The sequence below is a fragment of the Dipodomys merriami genome, unplaced genomic scaffold (assembly GCF_024711535.1).
Source record: "Dipodomys merriami isolate MVZ:Mamm:240054 unplaced genomic scaffold, mDipMer1.0.p SCAF_14, whole genome shotgun sequence".
Taxonomy (NCBI): Eukaryota; Metazoa; Chordata; class Mammalia; order Rodentia; family Heteromyidae; genus Dipodomys; species Dipodomys merriami.
This window is the reverse complement of record NW_027202715.1, coordinates 7,832,501-7,859,914: the sequence shown is the minus strand read 5'-3', so window position 1 is coordinate 7,859,914 and position 27,414 is coordinate 7,832,501. Positions and strand designations below refer to the sequence as shown.

The window sequence follows — 27,414 nt, the reverse complement described above, 5'->3', positions numbered from 1 at the left end:
GGACTTTCCTACCCCCGCTAGCTTCAAACCATGATTTTGGGATCTCAGCTACCTAAGTAGCTAGGATTATAGGCAGGAGCTAATGCAAGTTCTCTTTCCATACCTCTATCTCCCCAAGACAATCTAGCCACCTGAGTGTTCATCTAGAGAAGACAGGAGTGAGCATTCAGACCTCCAGGACAGTCCTATCTTCTTGCACCACAGCCTCCCTCATCTGCTTACTCTTGTCTCTTCTAACCCACATCGCCACACACCCAACTGGTGGATGTATTTGGGGTTCCCTCTCAGAACCTTCTTCCCATTGCCAGAGGACCAAGATAGCCATGTTTGTTTCTTCCTAGTGCTCAGCAGTCAGGCTGAGTGGAGAAAGGGCAACACCAACCATTAGGCTCTTTCAATCACATACACTTCCCTTAAGTTTAAACCCCAGACACAGAAGTGCAGCCCATGCTGGGGGTACTGAGGTTGTAAGGCTGGTCAGACTGTGGTGTGGGGAGGAGCTAGCAGACAGAGCTTAGAGACCCAAGCTCTCCTTAGAAAAGGTGGGTGTGCTGAATGTAGTCAGGCACAGATCCTCTGTGGCCTTAGGGACCCCAGGGGCAGTCCCCAAAGCATTCTAATGTTTGCTGTGGGCATGTTTTTTTAATGACAGGGCAGGGGGTGGTGGTTTTTAAGAATAAAAGTGAAACACACAGACCACTCCTCACCATACCCACAAAACAGCTACTTCACCAGAACCTTCTTTTTTTTTTTTTTTTTGTCAATTTATTTAGAAAAAAATTAACATGGGCAAATGAGATAACCTCAGTGTTACAACAGAGTATAGAAATGTCTAGCAATAGTCAAATAATTTGATCTTTAAATACAAAATAACCACATGAACACCTAATATACAGGTTTCATCTGAATACATATTTATTAGATAAATATTAGAGGTCACATCATCTAACTACATACAGCTTTGCAAGACTAGAAACCACAATTAGTTTTCTGACCAGTTGAAGAGATGAAATGATTGCATTGTACAGACAATGTAGACGATGGCGGTTCAGGTGGGAGTCACTTCAGGCTGCACTGGTGGGCGTGTCGATGTGTGGGCGTGTGGATTACCTGTGATCATGATATCAAAAAATTATACAAAGTTATGAATTTGGTTACAATTTTCTTCTGAAATCCCCCGTTTCATTATTTCCATAGCACCCTAAAAATACACAGGTGGCAGAACTAGCACACTGAAGCTCAATAGTACAGGTAGGTAAAAATTAAAAACAAGAACGAAAAAAATACCTTTCCACACAGGGTCAGAGTATATTACACAGCGGAGACAAATGCTAACAGGATCTAGTTTTTTTTTTCTTTTCCACGCATGATGGAGTTTCAAGCCTTTTTTTTTTTGTGGTTGTTTTGTAAAATAAAAACAATACACATTCCAAGAGAAATGAAAGCATCTGTTGACATGTCTATTTCTCATTTACATATGTACACACACGTCCCTTGAGTCACTGTGGCTGCTCACTGCCCTGTCTGGACAGGTCAGGCCTGAAACCCGTCGGCAGCAAAATATAGCTCTCTGGGCGTTACAGCTGAGGGAAAAGGATTAGAAGTTTCTTCAAAAATTAAACTGCTACAGGGGAACATGATACACGGATAAAGCTTCAAACCAAGAAGATGGGATGATTGCCTATACGGGGCCTTTTCTGCCTGCCTGTTCCCAGCCCATTTTGCGGAGTGGGGACAGACTCATGCCAGCGGGTGGGTGGAAGCAGCTGGCACAGGAAAGTGGCTTACTGAGACCATTTCTTCTTTTGTCGAGGTTACTTATGGCTCCAGGGTCAGGAAGTTAACTTTCTAGAACTCAGCCCTGCCTCTGCTAACGGATGTTGCCTTATTTGTCACGTCTAAGGGATGGCTCTAGCTCTCTCACACTCAAAAAACTATTCTGGACAAGGGCACCCCTCATGCCCCCAGCTTTCAGGCACGTTGGGCCGGAGCTGGTCGAAAGGGCCCTAGAGGCCTGTGTGGCAGGGAACTCAGGAAGCCAGCCCAAGATGGCAGGGGGAGGAGGGCCTGGATAGATTTAGCCCCTCTGCACTAGAAAGCTGAGGGTAGGTCTATGAACAAAACTGAGGTACAGTGACAAGAACCAGCAGGGACCCTGGGCCTTTCTAGATGACTGGGATCACAGCAGAAAGCAGAAACTTCTAAGGAAAGGCATCTGTCAGTCTGTCTGAAGCTGACATTCCAGGTGGTCCAATGCAGTTTGTGGCTATGTGCCAGGCCACAGGCACAGGGCAGGTACTGCCGCATACTACTTGGCATAGTCTTGTCCCGATCAGCTGCCACGGTGGGGGAATGGCTCTCAACAGCGGGCTTCCAGATCTACAACCTCCCAGTGTAACCACCCATTCTGTTCCTCCCTCATCTATAACAAATAGCCCTGGTTGCTTTTTTTTTTGTTGTTTGATTTTTTTTTTCTAAAAAAAGACTCAGTGTCTGTTGTTGAGTCAAGGTATTTTAAAAACACCAGCAAAGGCAATAACCAGGTCATGAAAATGTTGGAATATTATCAAAGACGATACTAAAATATTCACAAAGATATTTACAAAAGCGAGTCTTAAAATAACTGATTTGCATACTGAACAACAGGTGATCTGGATAAAACCTCGACAAAAGGGACAAAGGAAGAAAAAGAGGGGGGGGGGACGAGGGCAGCCTTCCTACAAGCAAACCTTGTGCCGTTTCGGTGAGGTGACGGTAGAGTCAACAGCTGGGACCGCCTTTCAGGTACAAGCCAAACAGCTCTGGGGAGCACTGACCGCCCGCAGTGGGACGGGGACTTTGACAGCCACCAAGGACACCGACAGTGGATGGGAGGGCAGGGCAGGGCTCAGGGTGGTGGTGGTGGCGGCGGCAGCGGCAGCAGCAGGGAAGGGTGCCAAGAATTTACAGATGGGACCCCAAGTGACAGGACAACCCGGTATCACCATGGCTCAGCCTGGAACAAAGTGGATGTGTGACAAAGCCCCTTGAGGGCCCTAAGCCAGATGGAGTGAAGAGGGAAGACCAGAGGCTGCTTTTGCTGAGCAGGAGTGTGGAGGGGGGATGCTGAGGGGGTGGTCGACAGGCACACACATAGCCCACACGTTGCCTGTGGAGTATCTTGGGGCATGCAGTGATGGTCTGGGCTGCAGTGTGAGGCAGCCTGAGACACAGATGTGCTGGACTTCCGGTTGGCCAGCTCAGGCCTCTGTCCCAGCTGTCCCTGTCCTGTCTCTCCACCGTGTACCCTGCCACTGGCTGGACACACAAGGATGTGGACCCAGAAGGAAGCCATGTCCCACTGAACAGTCTAGGAGAGGCAGGTGGGGTCAGGAAGAAGAAAACAAGAAGAGTACATGAGGGAAACGGTTTGCTTGTCGTCCAAGTCCAACGTGCCTTTCCTTTGGTGACTTCAGAACTTTCCACGGTCACTTTCACAGTTTAAAAATCAGGGAGTGGCTTATAGCAAAGTTGTGAGGGGCTGCTCCTGATGGACTTCCAGCTGCCAATTCCTCCGGCGGCCCCCAACTGAGAGCACAGTCGTGTTGGTTGGGTGTACACATGTGTGGTGTGTCCTCTCTCTGGCACATGTTCTTTTTTCTGTCCAAGACTGGGCTCTGATTTTGCAGGCCAGGTCATGGAGCCTCCAATGTGTTGTCCTGGCTCCAGGCTGGCCCTGATCCCCCCTTTCCATCCTTCTCAAGTAGAAATGGGAGATCCTCAGGCTCATCACCTTCTCTTTTCTCTGTTTCTCTGACAAGTGTTGACACGGCTTCTCAGCATAGATGGTAGAGACCAGAGCGCATGCCCTCGGCCTGGAGAGATGTTCTCCTTCCTAGATTTGTGCTTTTCTGGGGTGGATGGTGGTGGGTGGGCAATTCTCACTGTGGCCAACTGTCATTGCTCCTCCAAAGGCTTGCTGTCCCCCCACCCCAACCTGGCCTGGAGGTGGGGGTGGTTCTTTCAGGCTCTAGTCACTTGAAGGAGGCTCTGGGCTGGGAAGCAGGGCTACAGTTTAGAAAATGGAAGAACTTGGGGGGGGGGCATTGCATTGGAAGGTCATCTGGAGCCACCTGACGCCACCATGGGCCTGGGCCTCTTGCTGGACCAGGCGCCCCTCAGTGGGGGGTCATCTTCGAGCTCTGGGCGTTCAGGGGGATGCAGCTCAGCCCTATACAACCTTCCCGGTGTACCTGTCCACCCCCCTGGCCCATGATTCTGGCAAGGGGCGGCCTGACACGGGCACCTGGGAAGGAGGGCAAGTGTGTGGGACAGACAGGGCAGGAGGCAGAGTGGGAAGGGTTGGCCCCCCAACAGAGGGTAGCCTTCAGTTGTTCTCAAAGAGAGACAGGAGGTCATCGTTGCTATTGCTCGGAAGGTCGGGGGGATCCAGGTAGGAGAGGAGCTCATCAGGGTTTGTGAGTTCTGGCAGGAGCTGGAAAAGAGGAAGGAAGGAGTCCAGTTGAGGTGTTGGCTGAGAAGTGTCCAGCAAGAGGAATGAGGGGTCCTGCTGGCATGCTTAAATCCCCTCCACCTGCTTCCTGTGGTCCTAGTCCACAGAGGGGAAACTGAGGTCCCACTGGCTGTCTTCCCCCCTCGTCCCCCCCACATCATCTCAGGCCACTGCACCCCACCTGGGGCAGGCACAGCCATGCCCATCCCAAATTGAGGGTAGCAGAGCCCTCAGCCCACCAGTGGAGACCAGAGCTGGGCTGACCCTTCTCAGGCTCCAACACCAACTCCAAAAGCAGGGAAGGCCCTATGGCAGGCCATGGCTTCCTGCTGATGGAGTGTTCCTCTGGCCTCTCTGACATGACCATGGCAAGTGCAGATCACATGGCCTTCTGGAGAAACGACACTACACAGGTGTTCCTCAAAATGCTGGTTCTGGATCTCTCCCTAGAGCTCGCAGGGAGCCTCTGACTGGCAGGGAGTACTATCTGTCCCTGAGGCCCACTGTTTGCTGTCCCTTACTGTGACGCTGATGTGGAGTCCTTGTCACACGGGGGAGGAGGGAGATCATTCCACTGTCCCGGTGAGGGGAGTGGGTGAGCTGGGGGAGAGCCCAAGATGGCTTCACAGTGATTGAGTTCTCACAATACAAGGCCTCTCACACTAGGGAGAAGGTGACAAACAGGGCTGGGAGGCAGAGGACAAGAGTGGCTGAGAAGCTTCCTCTGGAAATCCAGCCTCTGGGTATATTGGCCAGCCATAGGCCCTGCATCCCAAGGTGGAGATTTGAGGGCCAAGTGTCCGGTTCCATTCCACACAGTTGCCCTGTCCACCTGCCCAGCCCCAATCTTACCATGGTGTCCACCTTCCAGACTATGAAGACCTCAAGGTGAGCAAACCTTGAAACTCAGCTGCCTGCTCTGACCTACTGCCTCCTGAACTCATTCTCCTGCCCCCACCCCCACCATCTTGTCACCCCACACAGTGGGGTCTCTTGGAGTGAGCAATGGAGCAAGCGGAAGCAGGGAATGGATAACACGTGGACAAGAAAACTGCAGACAGACAAGACCAGCAGGATGGACAGAAGGGCCTTGCTACTCCAGCCCTTCCCTTGACAAGGGCCAGAGAGGGTACCACACAGATATAGCAAGCTCAACACGGGGGAAGGGGAAGGGAGAGTGGGAAGAAGGGCAGGGACCCTCCTGTGCTGCCTCCAAAGCCCGGCCCAGAGGGCCACTGCAAGGGCCTGAGTAGGTGGACAGGACTGGGGAACAGGACTGTGGCCAAGGGACTGGGGAGGAAGGGGCTGGGGGCGGGGGGGAGGGGAGGAGAGAAGAAGGGATCCTCAGTGACACTTCTCTCTGTGGGGGGGCTTCCTGGGGAGGCTGTCTGGGGCCCACCCACCACCCTCCCACCTCTCCCCCCGGGGCCTTGAGCCCTCAACACCCTCCCCTTCTTCTCGGGCAGGTCCCGGTGCCAGGCCTGACCCCAGGCCGAGGTGTGTGGTGACCCCAACTTACATCCAGTGAAGGCTCCGGCATGTCGGATGCTCCCTGTGCTCCGGCCTGACCCTCTAAGGCTGAGGAGGGGTTAAAGGTCAGGTCGCTGTGTGGATGGTTGCTGGGAGCGGCCTGTGGTGGCTGCCGGGGAGGCTGGGAAGGAGGAGGAGGAGGAGCCCCACTGTGATGTAATGGAGGCCCTGACTGGCTGCTGGGGTGTGGTACGTGCAAACCTTGTTGTATGGAGGGATGGGGCTGGTCAGAACTGCCAGCGTGGGGCATCTGTGGAGGAGGAGAGAGCAGGAGAGAAGAGAGGTGAGGTGAACGGAGGCACAGCCACGAGATGCCTGGAGAAAATGAAAACCAAACAAACCAGGGAAGTAACAAACCCCCAAACAAATAAGAATATCCTCCCCCCGCCACGCTGCTCATCAGGGAGGTTTGTGGAAAGGAAGGGTGGGGAGGGGGCCACAGGCTGCACAGAGCCCAGGAGGGCTTCGACACGGGCACAGACTTTCCAGCACCTTCCCAGTCGACACTGTCACCACAACGCACCACAGTGAGGGCAAAATGGAGAAGCAAAATGGGCATGTATCTGGGGAGGAGGAGGCAGGAAGGCCTGCTAGCGGCATGGTAATGCAGGCCTTTTACAGGGCCAGGGCAGCAGAGAGCGGACGCAGACACACAGCACGGGCAGGCGTGCAGCTCGGGGATGGGGACTGCCCCTCAAGTGAGCCCTACTTCCGAGGCAAGGCTTGGGCAGGCAGATGGGGAGCCTCCTGGGAGCCTGTGACTCAGTAGGCCCAGCCTGGTCTCTCTTCCTGGTTACCACTTCACTTAGTCAACAACAGGCCTCAGGCTGGAAGGTGCCTGGGGAAACCAGGTGCCTTCAGATCTTCAAGGAGGGGGTGCTGCTCATGATTTCCATAGGAAGGGGGGCCCTGCTGGGGCTGGAGTTCCTGGTGGTTCACAGATCAGCTGGACAGTTCACACTCTTCAATTTGTAAATTCAAAACCCAAGATGCCACCTGGGCATCAGCGGCTCACCCCTGTAACCCTAGCTGCTCAGGAGGCTGAGATTGGAGGTTCTCTGCTTGAAGGCAGCCCAGGCAAGAAAGTCTGTGAGACTCTTATCTCCAATTAACCGGCACTTGCCTTGAACACGCCAAGAGAGCCGGGTGCCGGTGGCTCAAGCCTGTAATCCTAGCTACTCAGGAAGCTGAGATCTGAAGATCACGGTTCAAAACCAGCCTTGGGCAGGAAAATTCGTGAGACTTTTATCTCCAGTAAACTACTAAAAATCTGGAAATAGAAAATAACTCAAGTGGTAGAACACTAGCCTTGAGCAAAAGAAGCTCAGGGACAGAGCCCTGGCTGAGTTCAAGCCCCAGTACTAGCAATAGCAACAACTCCCCTCAAAACACAAAAAATCAAAACCAAAACAAACAAAAACAAAGCACGTTGCCTGTGGACATGTAAGCAAAGTATGGGTCTGATGTAATTATGCCCCTGCTGTTTATTGTCACACACAGGCCACGTGGAAACCCTCACTCTGGGGGGCTTTCTGTCCCACATCCATACTGTCCCTCAGAACTGGCTGCCTGGGATCAAGTATTTCCCTGGTCCTCTGTCCCTTTTCCTGGGCCACACAGAACACATCTCCATATTCTTCCAAGTGGCCTCCACGCTATCCTGGCCCTCCCAGAACCTTGTTGTTCTTATTGCTGCTAGAAGTTACTCCCCAGGTCTTTGGTAGGCTGGCCTCTGACTGTAGTCCAAGGGGCTCCTTCTTCTTGGGATACAGTTCCCCACCCCAGTAGGACATGAGGTTGCATGGTGCTGTTTCAGTCCAGGTCCTGCAAACTGGGGATGATTACATGACCATAGGGTTAGGACCCCATGTATGATATGAGATCAGGCTGGAGGGACAGCTACTCTCTCTATCTAAAAAGTTGGCTGGAGACTCCTGCTCATGTCTGTGGACACTCTGGCTACCCCAACCCATACCACAGTACCCATTCTGGGGAAGCAAAGAGGAGCTTCACATTCCCAGAGGCAGCCCAGCTCAGGACAGACAGTCCCTATATCTTCAGACACAGCTCTGCCCCTTGACCAAGGCATGGGATGAACACGTCAAGATCTGGAGGCGGCAGGTGGTGCTCCCTGAGCCCAGCTGCCCCACCCCCTGTTGCTGCTCTCCACACGTCGCCTGGCATAGCAGAATCCCTGGACACATCGGCACCTGGCTGGAGATGCTCAGCCAGATCTTGGTGTGCATGGGAATGCTCAGCAGGGTCACAAGTGTTTTTGGATTTGATATGGGACATCTTCCCTGCCCCTCCCCTCCCCCTGAAAAGCACAGCTGGAGCTCAGGGTCTTGCCTTCTGTGAGCAGTCGAAAAATCAGAAAAGACAGAGTCTACCTAGGGAGTAACCCAGGCTAAGCCCCCCCCTGCACAGAGCCCTTGTAGTAGGACTAACAGAAGACAAGACAAAGCCTGGCTGGTAAGACAAAGTACTTGGCCTGCCCACCAACATTTTTCCAGAAGGTCTGAGGAGGAAAGGAAGTCTCTGGAAGCTCATGGTGTAGAAAGTTAATGTTTGCTGTTGCTGAGACTCAGAGGTATTTGGCCCTTTCCTTCAGAGCATAAAATGGAAGGTGAGAGGGTTGCAGTATAACTGTATGTGTGTGTTTGGGGGTGAATACTGGGGTTTGAACTCATGGCCTCATGCTCTCTCCACTCAAGGCTCATGCTCTACCACTTGATCCATAGTTTCACTCTGACTTTCTGGAGGTAAGTCTCATGGACTTTTCTGCCGGGGCTAGCTTCAAACTAGGATGCTCAGATCTCAGCTTCCTGAGTGCTTAATATTATAGGCGTGAGGGGCAGGGAAGGTGGCTCAGTGGTAGAGCGCTTGCCTTGCATGCATGAGGCCCTGGGTTCGATTCCTCAGCACCATAGAGGCAGAAAAAAGCCGGAAGTGGCGCTGAGGCTCAAGTGGTAGAGTGTCCTTCAGCTCTGGCTGAAGGACAATGCCCCCGGGCCCAGAGTTCAGGCCCTACAACCGACAAAAAAGATTACAGGCGTGAGCTACTGGCATCAGGCTGGAGTGATTTTTCTGATATAGGTCCCTAACCCTGCTGGAAAGACCTTAGCAGCTGATCCTTCTCAAGATGACTGAGGCCTCAGACAGGTCCTTCAGTCCTTGGTTTCCCCTTAAGCCTCATATGTTTTTCCTCCATCCAGGCCCTTCAAGGGCACAGGCCTTGTGTATTTTGTTAACACTTGGCAAAAGCCTGATCCAAGAGCACGGTTCAAGAAACCCTTGTTACATAGAGTGGAACCACCCAGCATTTACTAGACAGGACTCTGGAGGATGGCCAGGCCTCCTACCACTGCTGCGAAGCCATGGGAGGGGAAGGCAAGTGGCCGGCACAGGACCCCATGCTCCAAGGCACATCCTAGCAACACCAGGATGAGAGAGCACACTCCCAGGCTGCTGCTTGTACTTCCTAGCACTTCCTTTTGAAGGAGGTGGTGATGCCCCAACGATTTATATCCTTGAGGGAACAAGCGCCTGGGTGTAAGACAAACTTCTAGATGGCTGGAATCATGAGTCTATCTATGAGTGAGTGAGTGAGTGAGTGAGTGTGTGTGTGTGTGTGTGTGCGTGCGGAGTGAGTGTGTGTGTGTGTGTGCGTGCGTGCGCACGCGCACTCGTTGGGCCAGAAGTGGTCTCTGTAGACTGCAGAGTCGGTTCATGGATGATAGAGACTCTGCAGTCTACGGAGACTGCTTCTGGGTTCATGGATGATGGCCCATTTCACTGCCTTATTTCCTTCTAAGCCAACACCCCATTCTTAGGGGTCCCCCTTTGCCTGAGAGAGAATCAAACTTATCCCCATGAGAAAAGTCCCAAGGGAGCCCCAGTCAACCCCAGACAGAGACCCAGACAGTGAGAAAGTTGGGTTGCTCAAAGGAGGTACTCACAGTTTCTTGCATGGGGTGACTGAGGGGTTTCTCCAGGGCGGCCATGTTGTTGGGCATGTCCGGGGGGTGGGAGAGCTGGGGGGGACCATGCATGAAGTCGTTCATGGATGTCCCACCGGGGTTCCCGTGGGGAAAGTCAAAATTGCCATGGCCCTGGTAGTTGTTGCCTAGGGAGGGAGGGAGATAGGGATGAGGTGAGGTTTGTCGCCCACAGGGAAGGTGCTGCCCTCAAGGATTAGACCACAGAAAGGTAAAAGCTATCTTCTGTTCTTCCTGGGAGGCTGGCAAGGCACCTGTACCCTCAGGCCAGCTCCCATAGGTCAGGGAGGACATACCTCTTACAGGCAGCCTGTAAGAGCAGCTGCTGAGCTAGTCCTGGCCACGGCTACAGAGAGATGCAGGCCCCGAGGCTCTTTTGTAAGCGGTCCCAGGCTCAGGAGAGTTCAGATGAAGGGGGTTCAACAAGCCACTGCATCCCATACCACATGGCAATGAAGCTCAGAGGGTCAGCTTGCTGAAATGCTGTGGGAATCTGGCTAGATGGACTAGTATTTCTGGATCATGAATAACCTAGGAGCCCTGGAGACCTACAATCACAGACCCTGGCTGGGCAGCTGCCACCCTCTACATTGGAGGGTGGAGTATTTTCTAAACAGCCAAATGGCATTAAGGTGAGAGCCCGTGATGGTGACCCAGCCTCTGCTGGGGCTCCCAGTGCCTGAACTTCTTCCAGGAGAGTTGAAGGGATGGGACAAAGATGGACATCACAGAAACCCTCAGGAGTGCACAGGAGAGAGAGCAGGTGTAGAACCCAGCTCTGAAGCCCCTGGGCTTGGCCCACTGTCCCTCAAGTTCAGTGAGTTTTGGAGAGTGCCACCTCTGCTTCTTCCCCTCCTCCTCCTGTACCTGCCACCATCAACACAGACATCAGGCACCCCTCAGTGTTGAGCTGACTTCCTCCTCTCCTCTCTCCCTCCTGCCCTCTCCTGCTCAGCTTCACATACCTTGGTTGCTGTAGTCATTGGAGTTGGTGCCGCTGGGGGGAGGCGGGAGCGGATAGGGGGACGGGCCAGGGCCCAGGGCAGCGATCATCTCCATGACGTTGGGCATAATCATCTGGCTAGGACTCATGGTCTTGAACCGTTTGGAGGGGATGCCGTCGGGGTCATCCTTAATGTGCAGGTCAGACTTGATGGGCACCGGCCGCCAGCTGCAGGTGGGGTCAATGGTAACTTCTTCGAACTCGGAGCTGGGGGATTAACGAAGGCAGAGCTGAGGCTCTGGGTTGCCTGGCTTTGCAGACAAGGTCCATAGCTGAGAACCTCTAGCCCTTTTCATTACTGTGCACAGGAGTCTGGTGAGGCCCTTTATCTCTGAGTGAGACGGGGAAACTGAGGCTAGGAGAAGCAAGTGGTTGGGCTTTTAGGTAGCTGGCTACAAGACCTCTCTTCCAGGAGCTGCTATGAAGCACTGTCGGTTTCCTGCTCTGGCTGAGCTCTGTTGGCTTCAGTGTTCATTTACCCCCAGGTCCACAAACTTCCAAGGTTGCAAAGAAGTGGGGGATGGGTAGGGAGGGGAGGGAGGTCAATGGTCTGCTGGTCTGGCCAGGGAAGTGATCAGGGCTGTCTTCACACCACTCTCTTCTCTATCCCAGGCCACACACCCCACCAGCGGGGGCCCCACTTACTGTTGGATGGCATTAAGGATCCCCCACATGTACTGATCCACCTCCAGGCCCTCGAGCAGAGCAGTTTTACTGGAAGAAAAGAGCAGGGTTAGATGGTTCTGGGGCACAGCCCACCCCTCCCTGCTGCTGCTGGTACTGCAGCAGCACAGAGACGGCACTCTGTGACCATGCGCCACACTCGGGAGCCCAGGGACGGAGCTCCTCTGTGGAGTTTGGGTTCAGTTCACAACAGGGAGGAGGTGGCTGGAGCCCCAGGGGGAGGCTAGGGGGAGGGCCTCCTTCTCTCTGTGGCCTGGCTGGGGTGGGTGTCACTCACTTGCATACAGGACACCTCCAGGTCCCTCTCTCACAGTTCAGCTGCAGGTACGACTCCAGGTCAAAGCACTGCAGAGGCCAGACAGAGACAATCAGACAGTCAGACAGGTGAGACTACACCCTGGGAACTCTTAGGAAGAGGTCCCTATTAGGGAAGGAGGTAGGATGACATGGTAAAGCAGTTGTGCACACTCCCTGCCCCCCCCCCCCATCCCTCTCTCCAGCACTTTGTGCAACACAGGACTCCCTCCCTACATCCTTTGGGAAGTTATCTTGGTCCTCCTTCCACCCCAGCTGACTCAGTGTTTTTACCTCCTGAGGCCAAGAGCAGCCCAAGGACCCAGGACAAAATGGATCAAGTTCCTCACTCCATGTTAGATAGTGAAAGTGACCACACTGTTGGGCCCACACATTCTCCAGAGGAAGGAACCCCACTTCTCATTCAGCCCTTAAAGAGGAGCCGTGATGGCAAGGCGGGATGGTGTGGGGGACAGGAGGGTTCAGACACTAGCCTCCCTCTTCAGCCTCTCTCCCAGCCTGGGCTGCCCAGTGTTCAGAGCCAGCCTGGATGGTGACACTCATCCACCTGCTCAGACACAGGTATGCCTGCCTGCCCTCTGAGTCCCCAACCTGCTGGCCTCTGACATCTGCCCAAATAAGCACACGTCTAAGCCGTATTTCTGGGATGGCAAGGGAAGGTGTGAAGTCATGCTGATGACCAGACCCGGGCCCCGTTGGTGCCTCCGCCCGTCTCTTGCCATCCCTGCCGCACTGCGGGTGGCTCACCTTCGAGATGTGCCCCCTAGAAACGCTCACCTGGACATGCTTGCAGTCATGGCCTCGTGCGGGCAGCTGGATGCGCCGGAACGTGATGGGACACTTCAGAGACACCTTGATGGCTGTCTGCTCCACTCCATCCTCCCCATTGAGGGTTGTGTTGCCCGAGGAGGCGGCCACACTGCTGAAATTCCTCTTGACTGTAGGGCAGAAGAAACAGGTGGGTGAGGTGAGAGGCTGGGGGGAGGGGGGAGAATCCTGCTCTAGTGTGTGCCACTGGTACAACTTAATTCCTCAGACTCCGCTGCCCTGAACTTGAACAGGAACTTCATGTGTGACACGTGGCCAGAAGAAGAGGGATGAGGCATTTTCCTGATCTCTGCAGAACGGGCCCCACCTTTGTGAAGCATGGGAGGGGGTGGGTGGATTTCTGCAAAGCTCACAGAAACTCAATCTGGCACTTGTCAGATTTACTGGATCAGCAAAAAGCTCCCTTCGGGCCCAGCCTCACACTCTCTCCCTGCCCCCTCCCCCCACCCCAACCTCTGACTGACTCACTTTTTGTGATGCAGTGCTCAGCTGGGAGCAGGCGCTTCTTGAGGAGACCCTGTAGCACAGAGCGCACGGAGGGTCGGTGCACCAGCTGCAGCACGAAGAGGTGGGACTGTAGAGATGAGCAGAGAGCATGCTTAGTTCCCACCTTGGTCCTCCCTCACCCACCCCATCTTCAGCTTCTATAGTCCAGGTCACCCCAGAAGCCAAAAGTGTCTCTGCTCTAGGCCAACAAGGTAGACTTTGACTCTGAAATGTCTCCTGGAGAAAGTTATGGAACATAAGGTATCAGGATGGGAGCCGAGCTGGCCTCCTAACCTCTCCCATCACTGTTCCCTTCATGGGTCTTTAGCTCTCCTGGTCAGAGTGCTCTTCTCTGTCCTCCCTCCTCTGGGAAGCCCTCCCAGACCGCACGCTCCCATCTCCCTGACCAGGCTCCTAGTTAAACAGCATCCCTAGTAATGAGACACACATCCATTTCTGCAGCCTCAGAGCCTCTCTGCTTGCTAGGCTAAGGCCAGAGCATGTTCTTCTGGGTCCTCCAGAAAGGCCAGCAGAGCAGCAGCCAGTTTACCTCCACATAAATTACCCCGGTGTCATCCCTGACCTCCACGGACAGGATAGCTGAAGCATGAGCCCAGATCTCTCTCCCTCTCTCCCTCCCTCTCTCTTTCTCTCTCTCAATACACAGGCATATACCACCTCTAGACAAAAAGAGTCTAGGTGAAGAAGGAAGAGGTTTAATCCCCAGTTAGTGGAGATGGGTTTGGAGAAAAAGGTGGTTGGACTGTGAAAATTCCATGCATACACAGTTTTGAGGGACACAGAACTTCACCAATGGAGGATGAGAGTGTGTGCCCTGGGGGAGAGGCCGAGGAAGGACGTAGAGAGACACGGAGGCTGTATGGGGGCAGAAGGGGAACAGGGGAAAAGTCTGAGGCCTTTGATTGGTATGGAGCTAGGGGTGGTGTCCACAGGCCTGGTCCCGGCTGGATCGGGACCCTACCACCCAGCACACTCACACAGCAGCAGGCGGTCACGGTGATCTGGATGGTGTTGCGGCCCGGCTGGCAGACGTGCTTGAGGTGTAGCGGCTTATGTGAGGTCTTATTGTCGCCACGCTCGATGGTGAGGGGAGTGGCGTTGACGCTGACCTGCACGGAGGCCGGCCAGTTGGTGTTCATCTGCCGGTCCTCATGGTGGTAGCACTTGAACTGTAGCTCTAAGTCGGACCTAGAGTCGGGGTGGGGTGGGGTGGGTTCAGCTTGACTCTGTGAGCCCCACCATGCCCCGCTCAAAATGCATCATCAGCCCTGAGTTCCTGGGGACCCCAATCCTGGTCACTGTCCTTTCCCCTGCTCTCTCAACCTAGAGATGTCATTTTTCCCACATCTCATGAAAACCTACCCCCAGACTCTGAGTTCCCATCATCTTCACACACCTGCTGCACTCCTAGTATGACCTTCCTGGCCATCTCCCATTCTCCCAGGACAGACAGAAGGACAAAAAGACAGATGCTATGTGACAAGACTAGCTAAGAGACTAAACCCATCTTTAGGTCCATGGAACCAGCCCTTCCAGGCCAGGGCACCTCTAAGGAAGGAGTATGGTGGTACATGCACCCTTAGCTTAGGTCCATTCATGTATCAGACATCCTTCTGAGCATCCTAGCTCTGGAGTCCTGAAGGCCTGTGGCCACTCGGAGCAGTCTAGGGAAGCTGTGTTGGTCTGAGTGTGTGTGTGTAGGGAGGAGGGGTGGCTTGTCAAGAGCAGAGCCCACCTCCTGCCTTCAGGATGCTCACTGGTGGCTAGTCCTAGGCACCAGGTGACAATGTGAGTGAGCTCTTCCCAAGGATGAAGGACCCAGATGAAGACACCTCAGGTTGGTTATGAACTTGAGAAGCCCCAGGCCCAAATCTCAGCTCTGCCTCTTGCTGGCTGTGTGAACTCATGAATGCTCTTCTCCAAAGTCTGTTTCCTCATTTGTCAAAGGAAGTGGCACAGCCTGCTTTCAAGATCACAGCGAGCTACAAACCCAGGAGCTGGCCTGGCCCTCCAGACATTGACCTCAAGCCTGTTCCTAGGAGGAGGGCCAGCCCTGCTTGGTAGTCAGGCCCCTGTTGTCTACAGTGGTTGCTGAGCCTGCCCCGCCCTTCCTGCTGCCCTTCTTATCTGTGGCTCTGGCCACAGGAGTCCTGGTCCAATTTTTGACTGTTTCCTCTCGCCAGCCCTTATGCGGCTGGTTCCCGCCCTGTGCCTGTGGGTGCCACGGGACATCCCTAGGGACTCGTGCAGGACAGGGCCCACATAGTGATGCTGGACAGGTGAGGGAAACCACCACCTGTGCAAGGCCACACCGTAAGAATGCTCACCTCCACATCAGTGTCTGGTGGACCGTGGGCCGCAGATGGAACACGTGGTTGCTGACGGCCAGGTTGTGCTCCAAGCGGAAGGGCTCCAGCACCACACCATCCCTCACGGGGAATGTGAGCCGCAGCTCATCATTGTGGTTGGCTGGAGGAGGCGGGGGGAGGGGGGCACAGGGCTGATGAGTCACAGGCCCCCCAACCACAACAGGACCTCCCTTGCCCACCTGACACACCACCCCCAGGCATACTGAAGGAACCCAGATGCAAGCCAGAGCCACAGACATCCTGTTGTGCCCACATTCACCAGGGAAGCCTTGGTTTTGTGAAGCCTGCCTGACCATGAATCCCCCAGCTTCTCCTTTTTGTTGTCTTGTTTTGGAAGGCTCAGGTGCCGCCCTGCTGGCCTTTCCCAGCTTCCAGCCCCCAACGCATCCCTGCAACCTCGATCTGACGACTGAGGTTTGAAACAGCTGAGCAAGAAACTCTGAGACCTGTGTCTCCAATTAACCAGTAAATAATCCAGAAGTGGAGCCATGGCTCAAGTAGTAATTCCAGGCTTGAGCAAAAAAAGCAAAGGGATAGCCCTCCAGGCCCTGAGCATAAGCCCTAACACACGGGCACACACACTCTCTCTATCTCACCCTCTCCCTTCTCGCCACCCACCGCCCCCCAGTGGACTTTTTCTATGCAGTGCTTTTGTGCCGCTGCACGGCCCTGCACAGGTAGTCCCCAGACCCTTTGTTCCTGGCCCACTGCGGCTCCTGGCTGGAGCCGAAGCGAACACAATGTGTGGGGCTCTCACCTGGGGGTGGCGGCAGAGCGCTCATATTTGGCTTGATGTCAGGTGGGAAAGGTGGTTTGACATCTTGGCTGGGGGACAGGTAGGGAGGGATGCTGCTCCCAGGGGTCATGGGGGGCGTGGGGTTGCCTGGAACAGGTGAGTGGGGGTAATTTGCCACAGGAACCGGCCTGGGAGGCTAGAGGAAAGAGAAACCACAGATGGGTTGTGGGACACAAGCACGGCAGGGAGTCCTGGCTGTGAACTTTCACCCCACCTGCTCCTAGGTCCTACCTAGGGCTATTCCCCAGGAATGGAATCTCCCCAAGGAAATCCTTCTCTCCCACTGGCCCCTGATCCCTTTGAAAGATAAATGACTAGGGAAAGGGTTTCCACCCTTCATCCAGTCTCAAGCCACTGAGCTTCTTCAAGATCAGGTGGACACAGATTTCTATACCCACTAGAGGAAGGAGCACACTGGTGTTCAGGGTAGGAGGAACTTGTCCAACCTGGGAGGGAAGGAGAGTGGGAACCAGCCTGGCAGCTGGCAGCCGGCAGCCTCCCACACATCATGACTGTAAGCCATTTCCCCTTGGGGCCTTTGGTCAACGTTTCCTCTCTCTCCATCCCTGCTTCGCTTTCTCTAGGGCTTTGTTTTTAGTCAATCATCAGAGCTGAAGACTTTCTATGCTGGGCATCTCTGGACCCAGATGATGAGAAAGTACACTTCCCCCCTACACATTCCCATGAACCCCAAGAGGCTGGTACTACAAAGGGTGGAATTTCTGAGGCTTACAGTGGTACCTACCCTACTGACATTCCCTTGGCTGTAGTTGCTGTAGCTGCTCCCCGAGAAGGCATTGTTCTGTCCATTAAACTGTTCTGGCTGTTGAAAAAAAAGATATGCAACTTGGTGAGTGGAGGGCAGGAGAAGCACCCCCCCCCCCCAATTCTCCCCTGAGACTAGAATCTGAGGAGGGGACTTCTGGGCCAGGGAGAGCCATCCAGAGTGGGCTTGAGTCTATCCATACCTATTTATTTAGTAAACACATCCATAAAAATAGCAACACCTGCTGAGTGCTGGCGGCTCATGCCTGTAATGCCAGCTACTCCGGAGGCTGAGATCGGAGGATTGTGGTTCAACGGCAGCCTGGGCAGAAAAGTCCCGGTGAGATTCTTATCTCCAATTAACCACTCAAAACCTTGAAGTGGTGCTGTGGCTCAAAGTGGCATAACGCTAAGCCTTGAGCAAAAGAGTTCAGGGACAGTGCCCAAGCCGAGTTCATGACCTATGACCACCATCACCACCAACAACAAAAAAGGCAACACCTACTAGGCTGAAGTTAGGAGTAAAGATGGCAAAGACAAAAGGCAGGTGGCTACGTCTGCCAGCAGGATTCTTTGGTGAGTCAATATAAAACAGTGCAATGATGCCATCCCTCCCAAGAATGGGTTTCGTGGTACTCCAGAAGGAAAAGCCTAGAAGCCTGAAGATACTTATCGTGGTATCATTTCAGAGTGAAAAATCATGTTAGACTCTGGTAGCTCACACCTGTAATTCTGGCTACTCAGAAGGCTGAGATCTGAGGATCATGGTTCTAATCCAGCTTGGGCAGATACCCTTATCGCTAATTAGCTAGCAAAATGGAGGTTGAGATGTGGTTCAGTCTAAGCCCTACTATTGGGGAGCATGAGCATGCACATGCGTGTGCTCACACACACAGAAAAGCAAGAGCAAAAATGAGACCAAAAGAGAAAAAAAAGAACAAGTGAAAAATCAGAAACTCAAATACCCACGAATAAAGGAGGGGAAGGGGGCTAACTAGGGTGGAGTGATCTCTGGCAATAATTAACATACAATGAATTCAAGCTAGATAGAAAACCCTAGATTCATGCTGGTTTACACCTGTAACCCTAGTTACTTAGGAGGCTGAGATCTGAGGAAAATAGCCAGCCTAGGCAGGAAAGTCTACCAAATTACCAATTAATCACCAAAACAAAACCAAAATCAAACAAAAAGAACCCATGGATGTGGAGCTGTGACTCAGTGGTAGAGTGCCAGCTTTGAGTGAAAAGACTAAGGAGCAGTGCCCAAGCCCCAGGACCAGCACAAAAATAACAACAATGACCACAAAAACCTCATCCCTGCAAAAAAAAAAAACCCGAACAGATTCAAGACTGGCTACAATAACAGTTTGCAATGTGTTGCTGAGTGATCTGCAAGGAGAGAGATCCAGTTTAGAATAAAATGTTAATATATTCAGGGTGTATGCTTAAAAAAAAAAGCATCATAACATTCTCTATTGTTATTTTCTTGCTTGTGCCATAAATCAGGAGAAAGAAAATGGCCAACCAAATCCCATGAGAACAAGAACCAAGAAAAGCCAGTCTTTCTGTCCACATACACTGAACTCCAAGCAGCAAGGCACTTCCACAAGAAAACAAGAATGTGGGGCTGGGAAGGTGGCTCAGTGGTAGAGCGCTTGCCTTGCATGCATGAGGCCCTGGGTTCCATTCCTCAGCACCACATAAGCAAAAAGAAAAAAAGCCGGAAGTGGCGCTGTGGCTCAAGTGGTAGAGTGCGCTAGCCTTGAGCTGAAAAGCTGAGGGACAGCGCCCAGGCCCAGAGTTCACGAACAGCCCCATGACCGGAGCCCCCCCCCCAAAAAAAAAAAGAAAACAAGAATGTACTGCATGGTCCTCTCTGAAATCTCACATGGCTTCTTGGGGTCTTTAGGGAGCACATGCGGGGTCAGGACACAGAATGGGGTCACAGATGGGAGAGATCTGAGGCAGCCCCAGGGTGGACACTCACCTTGTAATACTGCCCCATGTTGACCGTGGGGGGCGGGTACTGCCCGGTGCTGGGTTGGCTTGGCATCCTTTGCCCGGGGTAGTTGGGGGAGGTGAGTGGCCTTGGAGGGTTAGGAGTAGGGTACTGGCCCGGCTGGGTGGGGAACTGGCTGTTTGGTCCATATTGCTGGTTTCCATAGTTGGGCTGTGGCTGCAGAGAGAGGACAGGAGAAAGGTTGTCATGTCACTTGTCACCAAGCTGCTCCCTCTAATCCTGGGACTGAGCTCCATCAGCAAATCACTCCATGGCCTCACCTCAAGGTTGTAGCTGCTACTCAAACATGCTCCCTGCCTAGAAAAGGAGGCAGGCTGGACCAGATGGTGCCCTTCTACCAGGGACAGGTCCTTCCTGTCCAGCTCACAGGCCACCTTCCAGTGAGGCCATTCTTCCTGGCTCACACGTCCTTGGATCCTTTTAGAGCATCTTAGTGAGGCTATTTTAAGGGGCTTGATTCTAAAGCCTGCCTTTGTGTCTCCTAGTCTTTACTTCAGGGTGAGTGTCCCCTCACCCCCCCACACACACTGGGTACCCCAAGGTGACAGGCCACTAGATGTGGCTCCCAGAAAGCACCCTGGACTCCGAGGGTAGATCCGAGCGGCATTGGGCTCTGTACCTCACACTGACCAGAACACACTCAGTGTCCAGCTCTAGGCCACTGTCAACCCATCATGCATGCAGAGGCCGAGAAGACGGGCTGGTGAGGGGCTGGACAATCCATCCTGGCAGAGGAGACAGGGCCACCTCAACCATACTCCCTGTCTGGAGCATCAGGTGACTCTCAGGGCCCCTGCAGCCCACACACTTCTCATCTAATAGTGTGTCTCATGCTCTAACTTAGAGGTATGGTAGATGACTGTGCTCCCATGCATGTGAGTACATGTCAGAGTGGCCAGCACTTCAAGAACTTTCCATGACTCACACTGTGGGATGCACTGGCTACTCTGAATATAAGGGATCATCCTTCAGCATTCTGTGTCTCTGTCTCTCTCCACGGCAGGTGTGTGGTACCTGGTGCCTGCCCAAGCCGAAGAATCCTGTCGGGACGGACCAGGTGACCTGACTCCAGTCCATCCTAAAGTCCTACCATCTTGTATGTCTGGCAAGATGAAGGCCAGGGCTCCCAGTCATCACCGGGTCTAGGAGCAAGCACTACACATCTGGACAACAGATATGCAGTGTGGAAGGTGCTCTGTGAGGAAGACGATTCCTTTAGGAGCCAGAAAGACAAATGTGATAACTCAAGCCTATTATCCTAGCTACTTGGTAGGCAGAGAAGGAACGATCCAACGTTGAGGCTGGCCCGAGGATAAAAGCCCACAAGACTCTACCTCAACCAATAGCTGAGTATGGTGGTGAATCCCATTATCCCAGCTACAGGGAAAGCACACCACAGCCCAGGTTGGCTTAAAGCATAAAATGAGACCCAAAATAAAGGCACTCGAAGAGCTGAACAAGTGGTAGAGTGCCTGGTTAGCAAGTGTAAGGCTCTGAGTTCAATGCCCAGTACCCTCTCTCACATATACACAGACATCTAGTGAGCAAACTGGGAGGTTTGAGTGTTGAGAAGGCAGAGAAGAGAGCTCAGTGGGGCGTGTGATCTCCTAAGGACAGCCACAACCCACAGTCTTTCTCAAGCCACCCACCTCCACCCCCGCCATGAACTAGGCCAACTAGCTAGAGGGTCAGGGTTTGCTCCAGTCTCCAGGATATTCAGCAAGGGCTCTGGTCCCCATTCTTAAGCTTCTGACTCAGGATAACCTTTTCAAGTAACAAGGTCATCGGCCTGTGCTAGGGTAGCTGTTGAGGGGAACATTCAAGGAACGTATGTTCTTTACTGCAGCCCAAGTCGAGGGCCACAGTATAAGACCAGATGGGTCTGAAAAACCTTGGGACAGGATACTTATAAAAGGGGCTTCTGTGGATGAGTAATCAAGGCAGAGGTGGGTGAGGGGAGGCATGGCTTAGAGAGGTATAATTGTCACTACCATGTGACTTGCTCAAGTTGGGAAATGGCAAAGTCAGTTCTCAATCCCCAGGAGTTCAGGCTCCTAAGGCCCTTTCTTTTGGCTCAGGTTTTCTGGCTGTTGAAGCATGCCCTCTCCAAGGGCCCATCCACAGCCCCTGAGTCTAGTCTTCAAGGCCAGCCCTCCCCAGTCTCAACTTGCTCCCACACTCACCTCTCCTGGGTATGGCCTCTTTATGCTCTGAATAGGAAGGGACTGGGGCCGGGGGCCCGGGTACGTCTGCTGGGGCATCCGCTGCCCGTGTGTGCCAAAGGGGCTGATGCCGGGCGGCCGGGGCTGGTTCATGCCCATGGGGGGGCCGCTCATCCCTGAGGGAGTCATGCCAGCCGCCATGCTGGCAGGGTTCATGCTAGCCCCCATGGAGGCAGGCCCACGTGGCCCGGGCTGGTTCATGAATTGGCTGTTATACGCCTGGGTGGGACCCATCTGGAAAGAGGAACAGACCTTCAACGGGAGAAGAAGAAGAAAAAAAAAAAAGAATAAAATGCCACATGCATTGAAAGTGCAGGGAGGGCAGGGGAGGGGTGGGGGGCTAAGGGATAAGGGGCACTTTCCTGTGTGGCTGCTGCTAGTGACCAGGCCCCCAGAGGAGGGCCTGTCCCTGCCGGGCTTACTGCTGCCCTCTGCAGGCCGCACGGGAAAGCTGTAGCTGGGGCATTCGGGGAGGGAGGACAGGGAGCAATCACTCCAATGCACAGGCAGCATTTCCAGGGAAGGCAGGCAAGGGGACCAGGGTGGGGGTGGGGATGGGCTAGGGGAGGATATAGGAGAGGGAGGCAGATGAGGATGGAGGCTGAAGTCTTTTCCTACAAGCTCTGGCCCCTGGCCAATGGAGAACACACACCCTCCATCTACCAAGATGTGGCCCTAGCTTCCATTTCTGCCTAGCTGCTCTGTGGACCCACCTCCACGCCTCCTGTCCCACATGGTTATGGGGCCCTCTTCTCCTCACATCCTACCCCATGCTTCTGAAGGTCTGAGGCCGGACCCACAGAGGGTGCTAATACGGCAGACCTGGTCTCCGAGTTGATTTGGGGATAGGCTGGGAACAAGGCCGTGTTAGACACTGAGGCCACCCACTCACTCTTTGGGGATTAGGATTCCCAGAGAGCATTGCCAAACCTCTTTCACTGTAGCCCAACAAGAACCACCAACCCACACAGAACACAACACTCAAATATCCTTGCTGCCCACAGGGTACTGCCACACCTGATCCTAACACATTCCCTCCCCTCCACAGGCTTCCAAGAAAGCCAGCATGCAGACCATTGGCTCTCTTGTGGGAAGCACCCATATCCAACTCACTTCCCCAGGCTACATGGGGACCCTTACCGGTCCATACTGGTTTATATCCTTGTTCTGAGTCTCCTGCAAGGCTGCCACTGTAGCTGTGGCCGTGGCAGTGGCTGTGGCAGCGGCGGCTGCTACTGCAGCTGCTGCGGCTGCAGCTGCTGGCTGAGTGAAGTCGGCTGGCGGCCTGGTGTGTGGAGGGATGCCCATGCCTGCAGGGGCGTTAGGACCCCCAGGGTAACTGTGGGGAGAAAAGGGTAGAAGAGTTATATAGATGGACCTATGACAAGTTGGGCTAGGAAGACAGGGACGGGGCAGTACCCAGGTCCTTCCAGCACCCAACTCACGCATCATGACACCAAAATGTAGAGCCCGGAGTGGACAAGGGATGCTTGACCTGATCATCACCACTTGGCAATGGCCAGGTGCAAAGTTGTGGGTGCTTGGTGGTGCCATGCCTTCAACTGTGAACCCATCAGCTGGAGTACACAGAGCCTTACAACACCTGGGCACGGTGCCCAAGGCCCCCAGTGCTGTAGGGTGGAGGTGTGAATGCAGCCTCAAGTGTCTGCCACCCCAGACCAGAAACCCAGTGGGGCTGTGGTCACTTCCAGGAGCTAGACAGGGCTGAAGCCAAGCTGGGAGCTTGGATAGAATTGGGGTGGCTTGTCTTTCATGTTCTGCTGCACCCAAATCTCTCCCTGGGGTTCCCTGCTTTTTCTTCTGTGACCCAGGGGACTTTAGTCTCTGTCTAATTCTTTCTTTCTAGATTGGTGAGGCACAGCTTTGAGGCACATAACCCCAGAGCCTCTGCTCTTCAGCAGCTCCCAATATGTGGAAGTCAAGCACGCAAGGGTCACTTTGAGAAATGAGCATGTCACCTAGCTGTGCAGTGTCTGATCCTGCGATCAGCCTCCAGCCCTAACAGGTTACCAGGGCAAAGACAAGTAACAGCCATGATCACACTTCCCAGGCTGTCATCTAAACTGGGGCATGGATGGGGGTGGTAGGAGGAAGGGGCTGCTCTGCTCACCTGGCCCCGAAGCCCCCGCTGCCAGGGTAGCTGGGCCGTCCGTACATGCTCGGCTGGATGTAAGGCTGTGCAGGGCCGGCCTTGGTGGAGAACTGCTGCTGCTGCCCAGCGAACTGTGGGGAGTTGAGGCCGGGGTTGCTGGTGGTCATGCCTGAGGCCATGGGGTTGCCGCCTGGATTCATCGGGTTGTTGGCACTGGCCATGGGGTTCCCAAGGACCTGTTAGCACAGACAGTGTCGGTCATCCAAGAAAGTGTCATGGGGGAAAGGCAGGAAGAAAGCGTGACATAGAGAGCAGAGTCACGGGGGAGTGGCTGGTGGCACAAACCTGCCCCACAGGGGATGAGAACTTCCAGCGGGGATGGGTTTGGTGAGGGGGGTGATCAACGCTGTGTTTTAGGACCCCAGGGAAGCACAACGGCTCCCTCCAGGCTGAAATACAGTATCTCACTGAAATCTAATTCAGGTCACTCAAGAGCCAAAGACCTTAACCTTACAGAACTCTAAAGCTAACAATGCAAAGAAAGTTCTCTTGCTTATCCAACCAGAGTAAGTGTGGTTTACCCCCATCATCTGCTATAGCCTAGAAAGCTAACTCCTTCCCCTGACCCAGAAGTGGCTCAAGGTGAGGTGAGTGGAGACCATTTCTGGGATATGGCAGTGGAAGACCCCCGAAAGCAGGGCTCTGGAGCTGGAGGGCAATGGGGGCAGGTGGTGGCGGCCTGAGGGGGAAGGCTCCTGTCTGGGAGCGGGAGACGCTCTTACCTGGCTCTGGGAGGTGTTGGTCACTCCCCACACCGTGGTGACCACGGAGAGGGAGCCGGGAGGCTGGTTGGTATTCTGCTGCCAGGGGACAGAGTCATAGGGAAATGACCCATCACTGCAAAGGAGATGGAAGGAGGCCCTTTATGGATGCTGGAGCAGGGCTCTGGCAGCCCAGACCCCAACATCTTCACCCCACGGTCAGGCCATCCTAGGTGACCCCCATCCTGATCCACTGTCACCCCGGGCCTGATGCAGAAGTAGTTTCCCGTGCATTGTAACAAGGCCACCGGCTTGGCTGTCTGTCTCCCCTGGACCCAATGTCTTTAGGCCATGTCGGGAAGGAAGCAGCGCAACCCGAGGCTCAGGCTGAGCCTCTATTTTTGCTCTTTCTCAGGCCCTCACTCCATGAGAGGCCCCAGCCTCGGTAAAAGCTGGAAGGCTTGTAGTAGGCTGCCCTCGGCCTGGCCTCTGGAATGCAGGCTTCCTGTTGTCACCCCTCTACCTGATCCCTGTTTACTATATACATTCTCTTGCTCCAACCCATCTCCTGCTATATTTTGAACCACCCAATCTACCCTACACCTAAGCCACTCAGCTCAATCAGAGTCCTTCAAGGCTTCCAATGTTTACCAGGCCAAGCCTAAATGCTTGTGTGAGAACATTTACCTGACTGGTTACCTCCCCCCACCCATCAGAACCATCTTCTCTAAACTGCCCTTGGACCTCTCTTCTGTTGCCAGTCTTCCCTAACCCCCTCCCCCTAGCTAAGCAGGGCCTGGATGGGTAAGGCCTCCCTAGGGAACCACGCCACTTCAAAAGCAAAGGCTCTACCTCTCCTGGGGCCTGCCTTAGGCCTGCAGGGAGCTCTGGGTAAGGGACAAGGAATCCCACAGGAGAGGGGTCCATGCTGGAGGAAGGGTAGGGGGACTCACAGCATGGTCTTTCAGGGTACAGTCCTTAAAGGTGCTGGTTCTCCCCTCCTAGTTCCATGCAGGGTACAAAATCCCAGACACGGACCCCAGAAAGAACAGTCACACTTATCACTGGCGGCAATGGGGATTTTGTTGGGCCGAGGCCCACAAGGCAGGTGTCTGTAGATGGGCACATCTGTGCGTACTCTGCTGGGAAGGGGCAAGGCCACTGCTGCTCCCCTGGGGCAGGTTTCTGTGCTCAGTCTCCTCTTCATAATAATAAAGGCATGAGAACAATGCCTCATGCACCCCATGTTTTCCGCTACATGCCTCAAGACCCAGAAAGAACGAGCCAGGGCATCATGGGAAATAAACACCGAGCCTGCTTCTCAGTATACCTCAGGACCTCAGCAGGGGGCTCCTCAGGCTGACATAAGGAAATCTAGCAGGGAGATCTTACAGGATATGGTTTTACAAAGCCAAGAAGAGACTCTGGACACTTGGCTCTCTTGCATGGCTACTAGGTGTGCGGGGATAGGTATGGGTTCCCTTAGCAACCTAATAAAACAAGTCCCAATTTGTCTGTTTTCCCCAGAACACTTGTTCCACAAGTTCCCACTGATCCTCCTGGCCAGTGTCTGCTACAGAGCGATTACTGTTCTCAAACGTGCCCGGCCAGGCTCAGGAAGTAAACCCCATTGGCAGCTGGTGGCTGTACAGCTCGGCCTGGACACTGCTCTGCCTGGACACTGCAGGGTACCACCCAGGTGCACTGCAGGCTCTCAAACAAGCCTCATTCCAACTGCTCTGTGGTGGTGGGCCTTGTGGGTGGAGACAGGTTCCACCCCACACTGAGAAGCAAAGTTAAATGAAAGTTCTCAAAGTGAGCATCCTCAACACCTGGCTGGCACATTCACTGTCCCAGAGTAAAGGCTCACACCTGGCGTGAACGCAGGAGGTCATCGTGTGCAAGCACGTGTGCACGTGCGTGCGCGCGTGCGCACGCACGCGCGCACACACACACACACACACACACACACACACACACACTCGGAGCCCTGTGAGGTGCTCTGTGTACACCAGGAAGTGACAGGTGCACCATGGGGGTGGGGGCTGTCAAGACACTCAGACCTCCACAGGCACCTGCTACAGAAGCAGAAGTGGTCACCACATTGCAGGGCTGGTGACTCATCTCATGCTGAAGGCTCATACTCATGCAGTCCCCACTGCAGTAAGCCTGCTCATGTGCCACCCACTCGGGATGGTCCCATGCACAGATCAAGGTCAAGTCAGTCAGGCTCATGGCTGGGGTAGCTACCAGAGTGGAGGAACTACCTGGGGCTTGCCTAAGGGGCTGAGAGGTGTCCTTCTTTGATGAGCATCGTTTAGTCTACATGTGCAGCCTAGGTAGGGGCGCCTAGCATTTGGGGGATACCCACTCCTCTCCTTGGTACATTCTTGACTTCTGAGCAAAGGGAGAACCTATCCCTTGGGATAAGAGAGCCTCAACTCTCCTGGTGATTCTTCCCTGCATGGCCTTGATCTAATGCCCTCAGATACAGGTCTGTCTAAGCAAAACTGCCTCCACCCACCTCCTCTGCCAGGTCAGAAGCCATGCCTGCCAAGTGCCTCCTGACTTGAGGCAGCCGTGTCCCCACTGTGCCTCTTCTCAGTCTGGGAGCTCTGTTACCAGATCCTGCCATGTAGCCTCTCCAAGGGCCTTGAGGCTCAAACAGGAAGCCCCAGCCCTTTGGCCTGAATTCTGCCAGCTCCTTGCACTCTGAGAGCCTCCTGCCTTGTTCTTCTTGCCCCAGAAGTTGCTGCTTTAAGGTCTCAGGCTCCCCAGGTCTGGCTCAATGTACAAACTGAGAGGATATGGGGAGGTCTTTGCTGAACACAAAAAAACATGTCTAGGGAAAGGCTACTGCTCTAGGATGGAATGCTGGGAAAACACCATGTGTCCATTCACAAAGCTAGATTGCCCAGTGCTTGTAATGTCTGTGTCCACCAGGCCTGGGGCCCAGGGAGAAGCAGTGATCCCAGCTCTCCAGGGAGAACAGAGAGCTAGCTTGCTCTTCT

General features: G+C 53.9%; 1 protein-coding gene across 8 annotated transcripts in view; it reads right to left on the bottom strand.

Moving 5' to 3' along the window:
* Positions 1–749: 749 nt before the first annotated feature.
* Positions 750–27,414, bottom strand: part of Zmiz1 (zinc finger MIZ-type containing 1) — a 226,944-nt gene continuing 200,279 nt past the window's right edge. For 4 of the 8 annotated variants that reach the window (XM_070020702.1, XM_070020701.1, XM_070020700.1 and 1 more), the window contains 18 exons: positions 24,425–24,539; positions 23,661–23,878; positions 22,670–22,868; positions 21,491–21,781; positions 19,275–19,463; positions 17,268–17,345; positions 16,484–16,658; positions 15,685–15,826; positions 14,335–14,545; positions 13,319–13,424; positions 12,800–12,960; positions 11,985–12,052; positions 11,669–11,737; positions 10,986–11,230; positions 9,982–10,148; positions 6,012–6,272; positions 2,730–4,474; positions 750–1,110 (listed from right to left, as the gene is read on the bottom strand). In XM_070020702.1, the coding sequence (XP_069876803.1) occupies positions 4,367–4,474; positions 6,012–6,272; positions 9,982–10,148; positions 10,986–11,230; positions 11,669–11,737; positions 11,985–12,052; positions 12,800–12,960; positions 13,319–13,424; positions 14,335–14,545; positions 15,685–15,826; positions 16,484–16,658; positions 17,268–17,345; positions 19,275–19,463; positions 21,491–21,781; positions 22,670–22,868; positions 23,661–23,878; positions 24,425–24,539 (2,803 nt within the window). In that variant the 3' untranslated portion in view covers positions 750–1,110; positions 2,730–4,366. The remainder of the gene's footprint in view (positions 1,111–2,729; positions 4,475–6,011; positions 6,273–9,981; positions 10,149–10,985; positions 11,231–11,668; positions 11,738–11,984; positions 12,053–12,799; positions 12,961–13,318; positions 13,425–14,334; positions 14,546–15,684; positions 15,827–16,483; positions 16,659–17,267; positions 17,346–19,274; positions 19,464–21,490; positions 21,782–22,669; positions 22,869–23,660; positions 23,879–24,424; positions 24,540–27,414) is intronic. The other 4 variants (XM_070020706.1, XM_070020705.1, XM_070020703.1 and 1 more) reach the window with 3 other exon arrangements.